The 14,442-nt window shown below is 36.4% G+C and overlaps 1 protein-coding gene across 2 annotated transcripts in view; it reads right to left on the bottom strand.

Annotated features, from left to right (window-relative positions):
* Positions 1–14,442, bottom strand: part of itga8 (integrin, alpha 8) — a 130,266-nt gene that overhangs the window by 47,339 nt on the left and 68,485 nt on the right. For both annotated transcript variants that reach the window (XR_012392125.1, XM_021466921.2), the window contains exons 16-20: positions 9,756–9,811; positions 7,868–8,022; positions 6,232–6,369; positions 3,366–3,433; positions 3,035–3,182 (exon numbers count right to left, since the gene is read on the bottom strand). Coding sequence is in view for 1 of the 2 variants with exons in the window: in XM_021466921.2 (XP_021322596.1) it covers positions 3,035–3,182; positions 3,366–3,433; positions 6,232–6,369; positions 7,868–8,022; positions 9,756–9,811 (565 nt within the window). In the remaining variant the exon portion in view is untranslated. The remainder of the gene's footprint in view (positions 1–3,034; positions 3,183–3,365; positions 3,434–6,231; positions 6,370–7,867; positions 8,023–9,755; positions 9,812–14,442) is intronic.

Genomic DNA, 14,442 nt, shown 5'->3' with positions numbered 1-14,442 from the left:
ATAAAAAATGTAACTAAATAAAATAGTCAAGTTTGCTTCCATAATAACAAATATTGTATTTAATTAAAAATAAAACAAAAAGAAAACGCTAAAATAAATAAAATAGCATTTTTATTTTATAAATTTGGTGTATTTCCCAGAGATGGGTTGCGGCTGGAAGGGCATCCGCTGCTTAAAAACATGCGGGATAAGTTGGTGGTTTATTCCACTGTGGCGACCCTGGATTAATAAAGGGACTAAGCCGACAAGAAAATGAATGAATGAATTTGGTGTAAAAACTAATATTATCCCATTCAATTTAGATATATTTAATAAAATTAATTTAAACAAATAAATCAAATTTATTTGAATAATCAAAAGTTATCATAACAGAAGATAAAAAATGCATTTAAAAATATAATTAACAACAAAATGAAAGAAATAAAACATATATAAAATAAAAAAAACTTAACAAAAAATTAATAATACAGGTGCATAACATCATTGAAAACAAAACCTAATAACAAAAACAATAAACCCTGTCAACAACTAACATAACCCAGTGAAAACAAGCCTCTGGAGGATTTAAGGGAGGGACGGACAAAAGGAAATGAAGGAGAGAAAGAACATGATGAATTCTCTGATAGTAATCGCGCCATACATCACTGAGGCCCTCGCCCTGTCAACTCCTCTACCCCCTACATCAGTCTCTCTTTTCCTTCATCTCCCTCCTTTGCAACCACTTCCTCTCCCCAAAACAGAGTCAAACCGTAACCAGTCGGTTCCCAGAAGAGCGACTAATGCACTTGTGCAAATTGCATTAAGAGCCACTCTCAAACATGCACTGCAATTACCAGCTATTCACTGCATCTGTTAAACTCATAACTGACAGACAGAGTGCGATCTGATAGTTTGCGGTCTGTGCCACAACGCGCCAGTGTGTTTGCAGAGATGATGGAGTGACCCAATGACAGGAGAAGATATGAATGAAGATAAGTCCTTGTACTGTAGAAGTGGCAAATCAGAGCAGGCTGATGGTATATCTGTCCAATAGGCTTGCACCAGTAAAGAAAATGCAAATTTGCAAAGAATTGTAAATATAAATGAACATAAACCTTTGATAATTGAAACATATCGAAAGAGCATGTTACTTTTTTATTATTATTTTCTTCATTCGTGTATTTTGATGGTTTCTGCAAAAGTTACAGTCGTTTGTTTTTAATTAATTTATGTTAATTTTTGTATCGCCACAAATCTAGTTCCATAGAACTGTATAAGAATAAATCAATGCTTGAGCATGCGTTACAGAGACATGAAACTTGTTTTTTTTTGAGTGTTTAATAAAAAACTTCAGGCATAATTAGATCAACATTCACTGCATTCCTGCTTCATTACTACATCAAAGCCATGGCGGCGCTCATGTTTGTGTTTTCAACTCTGTATCAGAGTGGATTACAGATTTAGCATTTCATCACGCACGGATTTAAAGCTGTTTAGTACATCTGATATTTCACAAGAGCTGAGCTTACATTTAAACTATGTCAAAACCCAGAGAAATGTCATAAAATTTTAAGAACTATTCATGTATTGTAGATGTGCATGCAAACAGGAGAGATGGAAAGAACCATACACCGAAAAGATGACAGAGAGATGGATGGAACAACACATACAACACTATACACTGATAGAAGTATAGACAAAACAACCAAAATAGATATTAGAAATTAGTTAGATAGACAGAAAGACAGAAAGACAGAAAGATTAGACAGACAGACAGACAGACAAACAGACAGACAGGCAGACAGTTAGACAGACGAATGGACAGACAGACATACATATAGACAGACAGACGGACAGACAGACAGACAGACAGTTAGATGAACGAACGGACGGACGGACGGACGGACGGACGGACGGACGGACGGACGGACGGACGGACGGACGGACGGACGGACGGACGGACAGACAGACAGACAGACAGACAGACAGACAGATAGATAGACAGATTAGACAGATTAGACAGACAGACAGTTAGACAGACGAACGGACAGATGGACGGACAGAGGGACAGACAGACAGACAAACAGACAGACAGATGACAGAGATAGATAGATAGATAGATAGATAGATAGATAGATAGATAGATAGATAGATAGATAGATAGATAGATAGATAGATAGATAGATAGATAGATAGATAGATAGATAGATAGATAGATAGATAGACTCACAGATTAGACAGACAGACAGACAGACAGACAGACAGACAGACAGACAGACAGACAGACAGACAGATGACAGAGATAGATAGATAGATAGATAGATAGATAGATAGATAGATAGATAGATAGATAGATAGATAGATAGATAGATAGATAGATAGATAGATAGATAGATAGATAGATAGATAGATAGATAGATAGATAGATAGATAGATAGATAGATAGATAGATTAGACAGACAGACAGACAGACAGACAGACAGACAGACAGACAGACAGACAGACAGATTGTCTATCATTCCATCAATGTATTTTTCTATGAATTATGTATCTAATTCATAGAATAATACATTGATGGAATGATAGACAGATAGAATGATTAATAGAACAATAGAATGATAGACTGATTAATAGGACGACAGATAGAGCAATAGAATGATAGAGCGATAGATCAAATGATAGAACAATAGATAGACAGACCGACAGATCTAGCTTCTAATAACTATATTTAACACATGTGCAGTGTTTATATACAATGTATAAACTAAAGGGTAAACCAGTTCAGCAAAATAAACTTCTGCATAATCAGTTTTCCTGGATAGAGGATCCAGTGAGTGAGTCACAATCTATTCTAAACACAGCAGTGATCAAGTCTGAGACTAAAATAAACCTCTCACAATCAGATTCACTATAAATGAAAGACATCATGCAAAAAAATTTCACTGACTATTTATTAACTTCGCCCACCCAGAGCCACATCTGCAAACATATCTGCAAAACACAGTGATGGCAAGACACACATACATGTAAATAAGGACAGAGTGTAGTTGTTTACCTCACGCCTACGCTCCACACCTATATAATCTGCCTCTGGTGGGAGGGTCACGTGAAGCTCCGCCTCATACGCCCCCTCACCCTCATTGGCTGCATTAATAGTCAACATCAGCAAGTTGTCATCCCCGATTATAAGCTCAGTCCGGTCCCTATACAGAAACATAAGGAAAGCTGTATTTAAAATCACTTGACGTTTAGATACAGATGAGAGAACAGCATGTGGTTAAAACATAAACAAAGGATGCATGATACAACACAGGACATAAATTACAACAAGTATGTAAACAATGCTCAGTGGCACATATATGAACACAACAGACTCTCAGACTCACATTTTAGCAGAGAGTTTGAGATCTGGGATGCACATGTTGTCTTCTCCACAGTCCAACAGGATGTTTGCCTAAGAGGAATGGAAAAATAGATTTTCTCTTTCTGTTTTTTATGCTTGTTCAAGGAATTTAACATACTGTATGTTTTTTTTATACCTCAGGTGAGACACTGTAAGAATAAAAGCACATGCACCTGTCGATTTTGAGATTTTCACAGTGTTTTTTCATGAAGTCTAATGTCAGGAAAGCATTTTAAGTGATACTTTTGTCACATTATCAATTTGTGGTTGTACATTACAATTTCAATGCATAAGGCCATTTTCTCCACTTTAGTAGCACCAAACCTGACAGTTTTCTACATATCTACATTCTGATGGTTTCCACTGAGGGATTTGTTCACATATAATATGCCTCATATATATATATATATATATATATATATATATATATATATATATATATATATATATATATATATATATATATATATATATATATATATATATATATATATATATTAAGCCACATGTCGAACTCTCTGACTTTTCCCCGACCTTCCCTGACTAAAAAGCAGAATTTACATGACCCGTAATGAACAGAACAACATGCAGATGTTGTGTTGAGCAGTCCCTGCAGAATTGTGTGATTCTGGGATCGCTAAATAAAGCAAAATTGTGATTTTATTGTTCACATTTCTTCTGCGACATCTGTATTGTTTTTTTTAAAATATCATTTATGGAACATCTACTAAATTCATGCATGAAAAGTGCTCATAAATTTAGAAAACATTGGTTATTGTGGTCAAAAAGTAATGAAACAGCAAAACACAAAGAATTGCCACAAATATTATCATATATTTTTAGAAAAGTCTTCGCTAAATCATTTAGGCTGCAATAATCTTATTTTTTCCCATGCAAAATCTAGTCACAACTGGTTGAGCACATACAGCTGCAAACAGTATTTTAACAGGTGCAGCCTGGTGACTGCATTTGCTAGTTGACAAAAGGAAAAGAAACCTGTAAATGGCAGTGAAAAATAGCTTGACCATAACAATAAAACATGAAACAATGTGCTAAAAAAAGATGCAAACAAAAATCTATTTGTGATATTCTATGACTTGGACAAAAATATATGAAATTCCTTGACTTTCAATGTCTGAATTAGACCTTCTAATATAAACCCATGGGACCCTGTACACAATGTTTAATAAAAAAAAAAAAAAAAAAGTAAATTAGTTATTTACAGTTATTTATGTAATATGTACAGTTATTTCTAAAACTATGTATGTAATTAGTCATTTATGTAATAAGTTTATATATATATCGCGACACACTTTCTCATTGTACGTCATTTTGACGGAGAGGGTTGTAAAAATTCTGTCATACCTGTTATTGACTGACATATAATTAGCATATTTTCTAATCCCTGTTTTCATTTATATTTTAATAATGAACTTGCACGACAAGCATACAGACTAAATTTTTCAATTATTTATTTGACAAACAAACAAAAACTCCTATCTGCCTTAACTTATATCTTCCTCCTGCGTCAACCTGAACTGGGTGTTTGCCTGTGCGTAATCAAGCGCATCAAGGGAGACTGATGCAGAGGCAATTGTCATCAAATTCTGTGTCTTTGCCTCAGAAAGTCGACCTTTTCTGATAGTTTTAATTTTGTTCTGGAGGCTTATTATATGGATTATATGTAATATATATATTAGGGGTGTCAAAATTAGTTGTTTCTTCTGTGCGATGAAGATGCAGACATTTTGGTATCGGTTGAGTAATAGACTATAACCAGTTATTATGTACTGACTTCATTTATCTCATATGCGCTATATTGCGGTAGCTTACTATTGCGAGGGAGGCGGATGTGAGTAATTAAAACACTCCAACTACTTAAAAGTGCAGAAACTCGCACAATTCACTGTGTGTGTGTGTTTGCTGGACAGTTTTTCACTGACACTGAAGTTACAGAAGAAGCCCCTCTTTTACTGCTGTGGAGAAAATTAAAGTGAACTCCATTTCTCTCTCTCTCTCTCTCTCTCTCTCTCTCTCTCTCTCTCTCTCTTTCTCACTGTGGACATTTGACCTGCTGACATTAGAAATCTTTTCCTCTCCTCACGGATGTTACAGAGATACTTCTGGATACAGACACAAGCGTGTCTGCAGAGCGAGTTTTCTCCTCCGTGTCTATCATGGATCAGCTGTGATCGCTGCTGCCGTTTATTAGTGTCATTCTCATTGGTGAACAGCGCCAGATCAGAGCCAATCACAGCCCTTTCTGTTGAGCGTATGACCAATCAAAGGGGATATTTATATTAGTTAATTTGCTATAAATGCTCATGTTGTTCTGTGCATGTTTTTAAAGGTACAGTTTATATTTCTGACTGTTTGTATTAAAGGTCAAAATTGTATTACAAATAATATTGAAATACATTTATAAATTTGAATGCAAGAATCGCTGTGCTGTGAAGTAAAATATAAAAACTTTGTATGAAAAACATCGTCAATGCACTGTGATGCACCGAGATATTGAATTTAACTAAACCAATGGCATGATAATCATAACCGAATCGTCAGTGAGACCAGTGTAGGTTCACACCTTTAATATATAAACAACATATAGCACAGAAATCTGAACACTGGATAAAGTCAGAGTAATTATTTTTATTTCAATATAATTATATATATTATATTTTATTCATTGTTCTGATTTTTGTGGTTCAAATATATGGCTTATTTGCATGTCTAAACATTATAAAACAAAAAAATAAATACAAAAGAAAATGTTTGCAATACCCGATGTAATCAGCTGTTGATGTTTGATGATACCTATTAATAATTAGCAATAAACACTGAATGTGAACCTGCTCGTGGTGGAAGGTCTTGCTGTAGTGATCCAACACAGGCCGCAGCTGTAGGCCAGCAGGAGGAGAGCTTTGGTCCAGACTGTAGTTCAGTGTCACGCTGATAGGACTCAGTTTATCCCTGAACTCGGCCTCATCCTACACACAAACAGAGCAGGATGAAACAACAACAGAGAGAAAAAGATCTCATGTTAGTTTCACTTTATATTTTCACTCTTTTACTGATGTTTGTCTTTTGATAGCAGATTCCTTCACATATTAAACAGAGAAAAGTCACATCTGTGGTATAAGCACGCTTGTCTTAGAAAGTCAAGGGCTATAAATGCTATTATTTAATTAGGTACAAGGCTTTTAGAAAATGAGAACATATGTTTATGTTTCTAAACTGAAACGCGCATTTAAGTAGGAAAAGCCTGTAAACACAAAAGCAGGAATACAGCTGTTATGATCACCAGCAGTGTTGTTTTTGCAGGCTGCTGGACAACACTCACATTTAACTGCACTACAAGTCCCATCATGCGCTTCAATCATACACCTGGCCTAGATCCCCATGATTGCAAACAGACACAGCTGAAGCTGTTCAGGACTAATCACACAAACTATTTGTACACCTGTCAAACACACACGTTGCTGAATCTTGTAAGCTGTCAAGTGAACATTACAACACGTTCTGCCTTGCAGTGTACCAATCATTGCTTTATTTTTTTGTTTTATGTTGTTTGCTGCCCGACTCAACCACTCGCCTATTATTGACCACTCTTTTGGATTTGCATTTATGTTACCGTTTGCCCCTGATTGTGAGCATTACATGCCTGACAATTTTCTGTGTAATAAATCCTGCATTTGGACAAGCAACTCCATTTTCAGCATCTTCTTTTTTTGTGAAATATTTAAATATACAATATATAGCTATATCACAATATAAATATAATGTATATTTGAATATTTAATATTTAAAACACACACATTATTTGCATGAATCTAATCTAATCTAATCTAATCTAATCTAATATAATATAATATAATATAATATAATATAATATAATATAATATAATATGCATTTAAAATATACTAAAAAATTAATATTAATAACAACAATAATAATAATTATTACTATACAACTTTTTACTAGAAACATTTTATAAGAAGAAAAATGCTTATATATTACTATTATTTTTTGTGCTTTATATCTGCCATATATATAATGTAATATAATTTGATATAATTTCTGTTACGTTGTCAGATGTTTGTGTTTCTCTTTAGATGTCGCAGCAGTGTTTGGAAATGTTATTACAAAACAAAACGAGTTGCCAAATAATTGGTGTTATCACACAAACACCCAAAAACACTTAAAATGCATGCAATTTCCATGTCACCTAGGCTCGCCAAAACTGTTGGTTTCGTTTTCAAGACGCACTCTCACTGAGGGGTTATTCACATTGTTTTCATTCCCTCCAGATGAGCTGTGCTGTACTAGAAGCTTGGTTTGGCTCACAATTAACTTTCCCAAGGGTTCAGTTTTAGTGAAGATAAAACAAGAATTTTTCAAGAGGAATGAGGCCAGTTCAGCATTGCTCTGAGCAGTGTGTGTGTGTGTGTGTGTGTGTGTGTGTGTGTGTGGACTATAATGCTCACCCGCAGGTACACAGAGTAGTTGTGGCAGTGCTGGCGGTCCCCTTGACCCAGAACCAGCTGCTGGCTCCGCTGGTGTTGGTGAGAGTCCATGAACAAGACCCGCTTTACTGCTCCACGCTGCTTCAGCCAGTCCAGCTGTAGCTCCATCCGCAGAGCTGGAACACACAAACACAGGCAGGCTATTGTTAGTTCCACCTTTACTGACTCGAATTCCGTCAATTTCTGCTTCGACCAAACAGGCTTTGGACCATAAAAACTGCACGTTTTTAAGGTTAATGACTCAGGGCTTCTGAACAACAATCAAAAAGTGCTTCCAAACACACACAAACATCCACACACACATCCACACCTGTTCTTTGTCATCTCCAAATACCATATGCATTGAGTCTAAACAGGCCCGCATTCAGAAGTGCTGGGAAAGAGGCTTTTATTGGCTGTTGTTTTAAACGAGTTTGGCACCTTCTCCATTTCGGCCATTATTGAAGCCACTTACATACAGATGTTCAACGCACTCACATTGCACACACTTAAGTGGATATAATAACATTTCTTATTGTTTGCAAACACCAGGACACAATGTATATAGAGTGATGAAGTCAATTGTTTACATTTGCTTGTGCTACATTTTAATCGTTTAGTTCATTTTTTTTTCACAAAAATGGCTTAATTTGGATCTTTTAATCATTAATTAACTTTAAAACATAACCATACACTTTATATGTATAAAATGATAAATATACTCATAATTTCATTCATTCATTCATTTTCGGCTTAGTCCCTTATTGATCCAGGGTTGCCACAGCGGAATGGACCGCCAACTTATCCAGCATATGTTTTTACACAGCAGATGCTGTTCCAGCCGCAACCCATCACTAGAAAATACCCATACACTCTCGTTAACACACACAGTAAGGACAATTTAGCTTAACCAATTCACCTGTACTGAACATGGGGAGAACATGCAAACTCCAAATAGAAATGCCAACTGACCCAGCTAAGGCTCAAACCAGAGACCTTCCTGCTGTGAGGTGACAGCACTACCTACTGCAGCACTGCGTCGCCTTCTGTTACAATTTATCATTTTGATTTCTTTTAGCTAAATAAATGTGTAACATTTTAAAACACTTATTTTTTTCCTTATTCTAAATGTGATTCATCATCATTCATTCATTCATTTTCTTTTCGGCTTAGTCCCTTTATTAATCTGTTGTCACCACAGTGGGATGAACCACCAACTTATCTAGCATATGTATTACGCAGCAGATGCCCTTCCAGTTGCAACCCAGCACTGGGAAACACCCATACACTCCAACATTAACACACATACACTACGGCTAATTTAGCTTGTTCAATTCACCTATACCGCATGTCTTTGGACTGTGGAGGAAACCAGATTTGTAATGTGGTTCATTTGGAGCATCTTTGTTTGGTTTTAGGTTTAGTAACTTTTCATTAAAAGCTTATGCAGATGTTAAAAATGTATACTTACAAAATATGGTAAAATGCAGTCGTATTGCTGTGATGAATTAAAAGGTAACACTTTATAATAATGTTCTATTAGTTGATGTAAGACAATGCATTTAATAACATGGCTATACAATGAACAATACATTTATTACAGTATTTATTCTTGTTAGTTAACGTTAGTTAATGAAAATACAACAAAAAAAAAAAACATGTAAACTAAACAGGGGCATGTTAACAGGCATGAAAATGAAAACATGAATTAATAAATGTTAAACTATGATTAATAAATGCTGTGCAGGCATTATTCATAATTAGTTCATGTTAGTAAATACATTAACTAACTTTAACAAAGGAAACCTTATTGTAAAGTGTGACCAAGTAAGAAAAAGTGTTTTATTAACAAAAAAATGTATGCACCCACCTACATAATCAGGAATACCAATCCCAGAGATCTTTGCACACACATTTACTGACAGGCTGAAAGAAAGAAGATGAGAGAAACAATTAATACAGTTGAATTGACAATATTTTGAAGTTTTAAAATAAATCCATGTATCAAAATCCTTTACTTATTAATTAACTAAAGAAAAATGTGCTTGAAATTCGATCAACTTTTGTGTCAATCAATTAAATAACTTTACATTTGATCAGGCTGTGAAATTTTGCTATTCTTTCTCAGTATTTTAATGTTGCTTACCAGTGCAAATGTTTGAAGATTCCTAAATCAAGATACATTTACTTGAAAGACCAAAATACATCTTGTTTCTTTCTTCTGACTATGAAAGTTGACGGGTTTAAGCAAGCAGCATCCTTCAGATTATCTTCTCTTGTGTTCAACAGAAAACCACATGAAGGAGAGTAATTGATGAGGTCATTTTCATGTACTTTGATTAAAAGTGTTAGAAGACAAGCTGATTTCTTTATTTTGTATTTCGCTGTGTCATAAATAAAGGATGTTTACATAAAACAAAATGCTGAGAAAGAATTTTGCAGACTATACAAGGTTAATGAAATGACATGATGTGAATGACAGTAAACTATCCCTTAAACTCGGAATGGGTTAATAAGGGGAATTTAAGACCCGAAGACCTTGTAAACTAATACAAATATAACAAAGATGTAATGTTTAAAACACGCTCCTCCATCACAAACAACTCACACAATAAGGTGAGAGCGCAGAAAGCGCTCATTCACACAGGCTCACACCTCTCCAGCTGGTGCTCAATAACTGTATTTCCGTTATGTCGAACATGTAATGATATCTGTGCTCAGGGAATCACAACTGCAGTCTTAATGGCCCAAAGGACCAATCCGATGCATAGCATTCCATAAAACCCAAATATACGTAATCAGAAACACCCCATTACCCCCCAAAACACACTTAGACAGCACTAAGCGTGTCTGAGTTTAAATTGGCGATAAACAGCTGGATGCTGTGCCTCATGAACAACACGAAATACCCATGAGGCCGTGTCTGATGGGATCCAGCATTGTGCATTGTGCTCCAACCACGCAAACCCTGCCATGACCCGTCTAGGTAGTGTTGCATTTTAAAACACACAGCAGAAGACGTGTGTACAGTGAGATATGCATATATAGGAAAGGAAGTGGCACCGCTACATAATCAAATGATGCCTTGTTAGTTCTCCTCCCCCGTCACAGGGTAAATGTGCAATCATGCAAGCCTACACTCACACAAACAGTGCAGTGCCCGAAGGCTGACCCTCATGACTCCTGGTCTGACCCCACTGAAGCTCCACCAAGTGCCATCTGGAGTTACCACCCACTCCTCAAAGCATTAATGTGTGTGCGTGAGTGTGTGTTTGGTTTTATTTGAGCCATCGAACACATTTTTACATTCTAAATGCACATAAGCAGTCCTGGTCACATGTCTGACCAGTTTTGTGTTCCTTTTGTTCTGTTTCCCGCCACTCTTCCGTTTCTATGACAACTCATTAATTCATTACAGGTGTCTCTTTTCAGTTTATTTGCCCCCTGTGTATTCAAGTGCCCTAGTTTTTTCCAGTCTGGTTTGAGTTGATGCCCTGTTACTCCATGTTTGGCTTTTCTTATATGTCTTATTAAAGGCTTTGCTTCATTCATCCTTGTCTTTGTGCATTCTCAGTGATGGGAAGTTCAGCTCTTTTGGCTAAACTGCCTTAGAAGGGTCAACTTTGATTTGGCTCCCAAATGGTATCACTCTGAACCCTTATTTTAGGCCAACTTATCAATTGGGAATGGTTTGTGTGTTGGTAAGTAATTCTTATTCAGTGTTTTCATAAAATAACTTTTTTTGGCCTTTTGAGTCCAGCCGGCTTACTCAGCTGTTTTTTCCAGTGCGACTGCAGGAGCTTTCATCACATCACAGCTTTTTCACAATTGTCCAGATTCATAGAATGACAACAATCATGTTTGTTTCGGGTTTATTTGACAACTTCAGTCCTACTACTTCTAATATGCAGACTTAAAAAAAAAAAAAAAAAACTATTAACTTTTCTTGCCATCTCCATCTGATAAATAACACTAAGAGATTACAATTATTTTACTCGATAACATTTGATCTGTTTATTAGTATGGTGTACACATTTATGGTGTTCCCCTAAATACCTCCCCTCACCTGCAGCCAGTGGTGTAAAATAACTAATTACATATACTCAAATTACTGTAATTGAGTAGTTTCAGAAATTGTAAATTACTAAGTAGTTGTAAAAATGTGTACTTTTACTTTCCCTTGAGTACATTTTTAGTGCTGTATCAGTACTTTTGGTCCACTACTTCTGCTCCACTACCTCTGTACTTTTGCTCAACCTGCAGTCACAACTTTTTAATTTCTTAATTAGAAAAATCAGTTCTGTGATTCCTGTCCAATTGAATCATACATATAAGGTAAATCGCATCATAATGAACTACCTCAAGACATTAGCGATTTATGATTGCAGCAAACTGTTCAAAATTTTTACACGCAATGACCCAGAGACTGTTTGGATGCATGTAACTGATGAGAAGATGGCAAATGTTTACAGTATAATGATCGAAATGGCCTCTAACACCCAGCAGGCACAAGACCTCAACATGACGCCAGAATGACATAGTACCCAGTGTCGTCAGGGCGTTACATTTTGTTTGGAAATGAAAATCATGTTGACGTCAGAACTCAATGTCAGACCAATGTCAATGTCCAACGTTCAACCTAAAACCAACCAAATATCAACATGTAACAGGCCCGGATTGGCTAATCGGGAGGACCGGGAGAATTCCCGGTGGGCCGGTCCGTTTTTTGGCCGCGAGGGCCGGTGTCCCTAGCTCCAGAATCTGTTGCTCTCAGCAGTCACACTTTTTAAATATAATTTATTTATTTACTTGACCACAGCCTTCTTATTTATTATTTTACCGCAGCTCTGCTCTTGTTATCTATTTTGTTGTAACCTCGTCACTAATAGATGTACAGATGTTGTGGTACAGTGGTTAGCACGTTAGGTCAAGACTCAGTCAACCAGGGTTCGATCCTAGTCTATGAAGGTTTTTTTTTTTTCATTTTTATTGTTAAGACATATAATACTGTAAGGGTTGTTGAACATTTGAAGTTCCAAAACAGCTGTTTTCTAAAAAAAATTAAAAAAAAGACATGATAGTGTAATTAGAAACTGAATTGGAAATGACCTTATTTTAAGATAGTCAGTGGTGAACTGAGGTGGGCCGGTCTAAGGCTTGAAACTCCAGGGCTGAAAAAGAGTCCCACTCCGGCCCTGACGTGTAATGATGTTACAGCTTGACATTGAGGGGACATTACCACTATGACGTCAATCAGACGTTGGATTTATGTTGCCATACCTGATGAATAAATTTCAGTATTTCATGTCAATTTAATGTTGGTTTAAGATGTTGGCTCGACATTGAATTTTGGTCACTTTCCAAAACAACCTAAAGTCAACCAAATTTCAACCTCATTTGACATCTTTATTGGACATCAAAATAACGGTCCTTAGACACTGGCTAGACATAGACTTTTGGTCACCTGACATCACAAACTAAATCTAACTTAATATTACTTCTGAGCAATAACAAGATGCACTACAGAATGTTACGTTTACACACACATGCACAAATGATAAGTAAATACTTAAGCTTTTCACAGCGAAATACTCACTACTCACAACTTAAGTACTTTTTAAAGGTCTACTTTTTATTTATAATTTGAGTATGATCTACAACAGATAGTTTTACTCTACTCACACTACATTTTTGGGCAAGTAATGGTACTTTTACTTGAGTATGATTTTAGTCCTCTTTCCACCACTGCCTGCAGCTGAAGATTTGGCTCTACTCATTAGGAGTAGGCTCTTCTTGTTTGGCTCTAAGAGCCGGCTCATATACGAAAGAGACATTGCTATTCCTAACCTAAGGTGAGTTAGTTGGCGTTTCTGGGTGGAGTTTGCATGTTCTCCCCATGTTTGTGTGGGTTTCCTCCAGGTGCTCCTGTTTCCCCCACAGTTCAAAGACATGCGCTATAGGTGATTTAAATAAGCAAAATTGGCCATAGTGTATGTGTGTGAATGTAAGAGTGTATGGGTGTGTTCCCAGTGTTGGGTTGCAGCTGGAAGTGTAAAACATATGTTGGATAAGTTGGCGGTTCATTTTGCTGTGGCTGCCCCTAATTAATAAAGGGACTAAGCCGAAAAGAAAATTAATGAATAGATAATATAATATGGGCGTTGGGCGGCACGGTTGCGCAGTGGGTAATGCTGTTGCCTCACAGCAAAATGGTCTCTGGTTTGAGCTTCGGCTTGGTCATTTGGCATTTTTGTGTGGAGTTTGTATGTTCTCCCGGTGTTGGCGTGGGTTTCCTCCGGGTGCTCCGGTTTCCCCCACAGTCCAAAGACCTGCAGTACAAGTGAATTGAATAAGCTAAATTATCCGTAGTGTATGTGCGTGAATGTAAGAGTGTATGTGTGCTTCCAAGTACTAGGTTGCAGCTGGAAGGGCATCCGCTGTGTAAAACGTATACTGGATAAGTAGGCAGTTCATTCCACTTTGTCGACCCCTGAAAAATAAAGGGACTAAGCCAAAAAAAAAAAAAAAAAAAATTAATGAATGGAATTCTATTTAAA

Source organism: Danio rerio, chromosome 16, assembly GCF_049306965.1.
Source record: "Danio rerio strain Tuebingen ecotype United States chromosome 16, GRCz12tu, whole genome shotgun sequence".
NCBI classification, from domain to species: Eukaryota; Metazoa; Chordata; class Actinopteri; order Cypriniformes; family Danionidae; genus Danio; species Danio rerio.
This window is presented reverse-complemented; position numbering and strand designations above follow the sequence as displayed.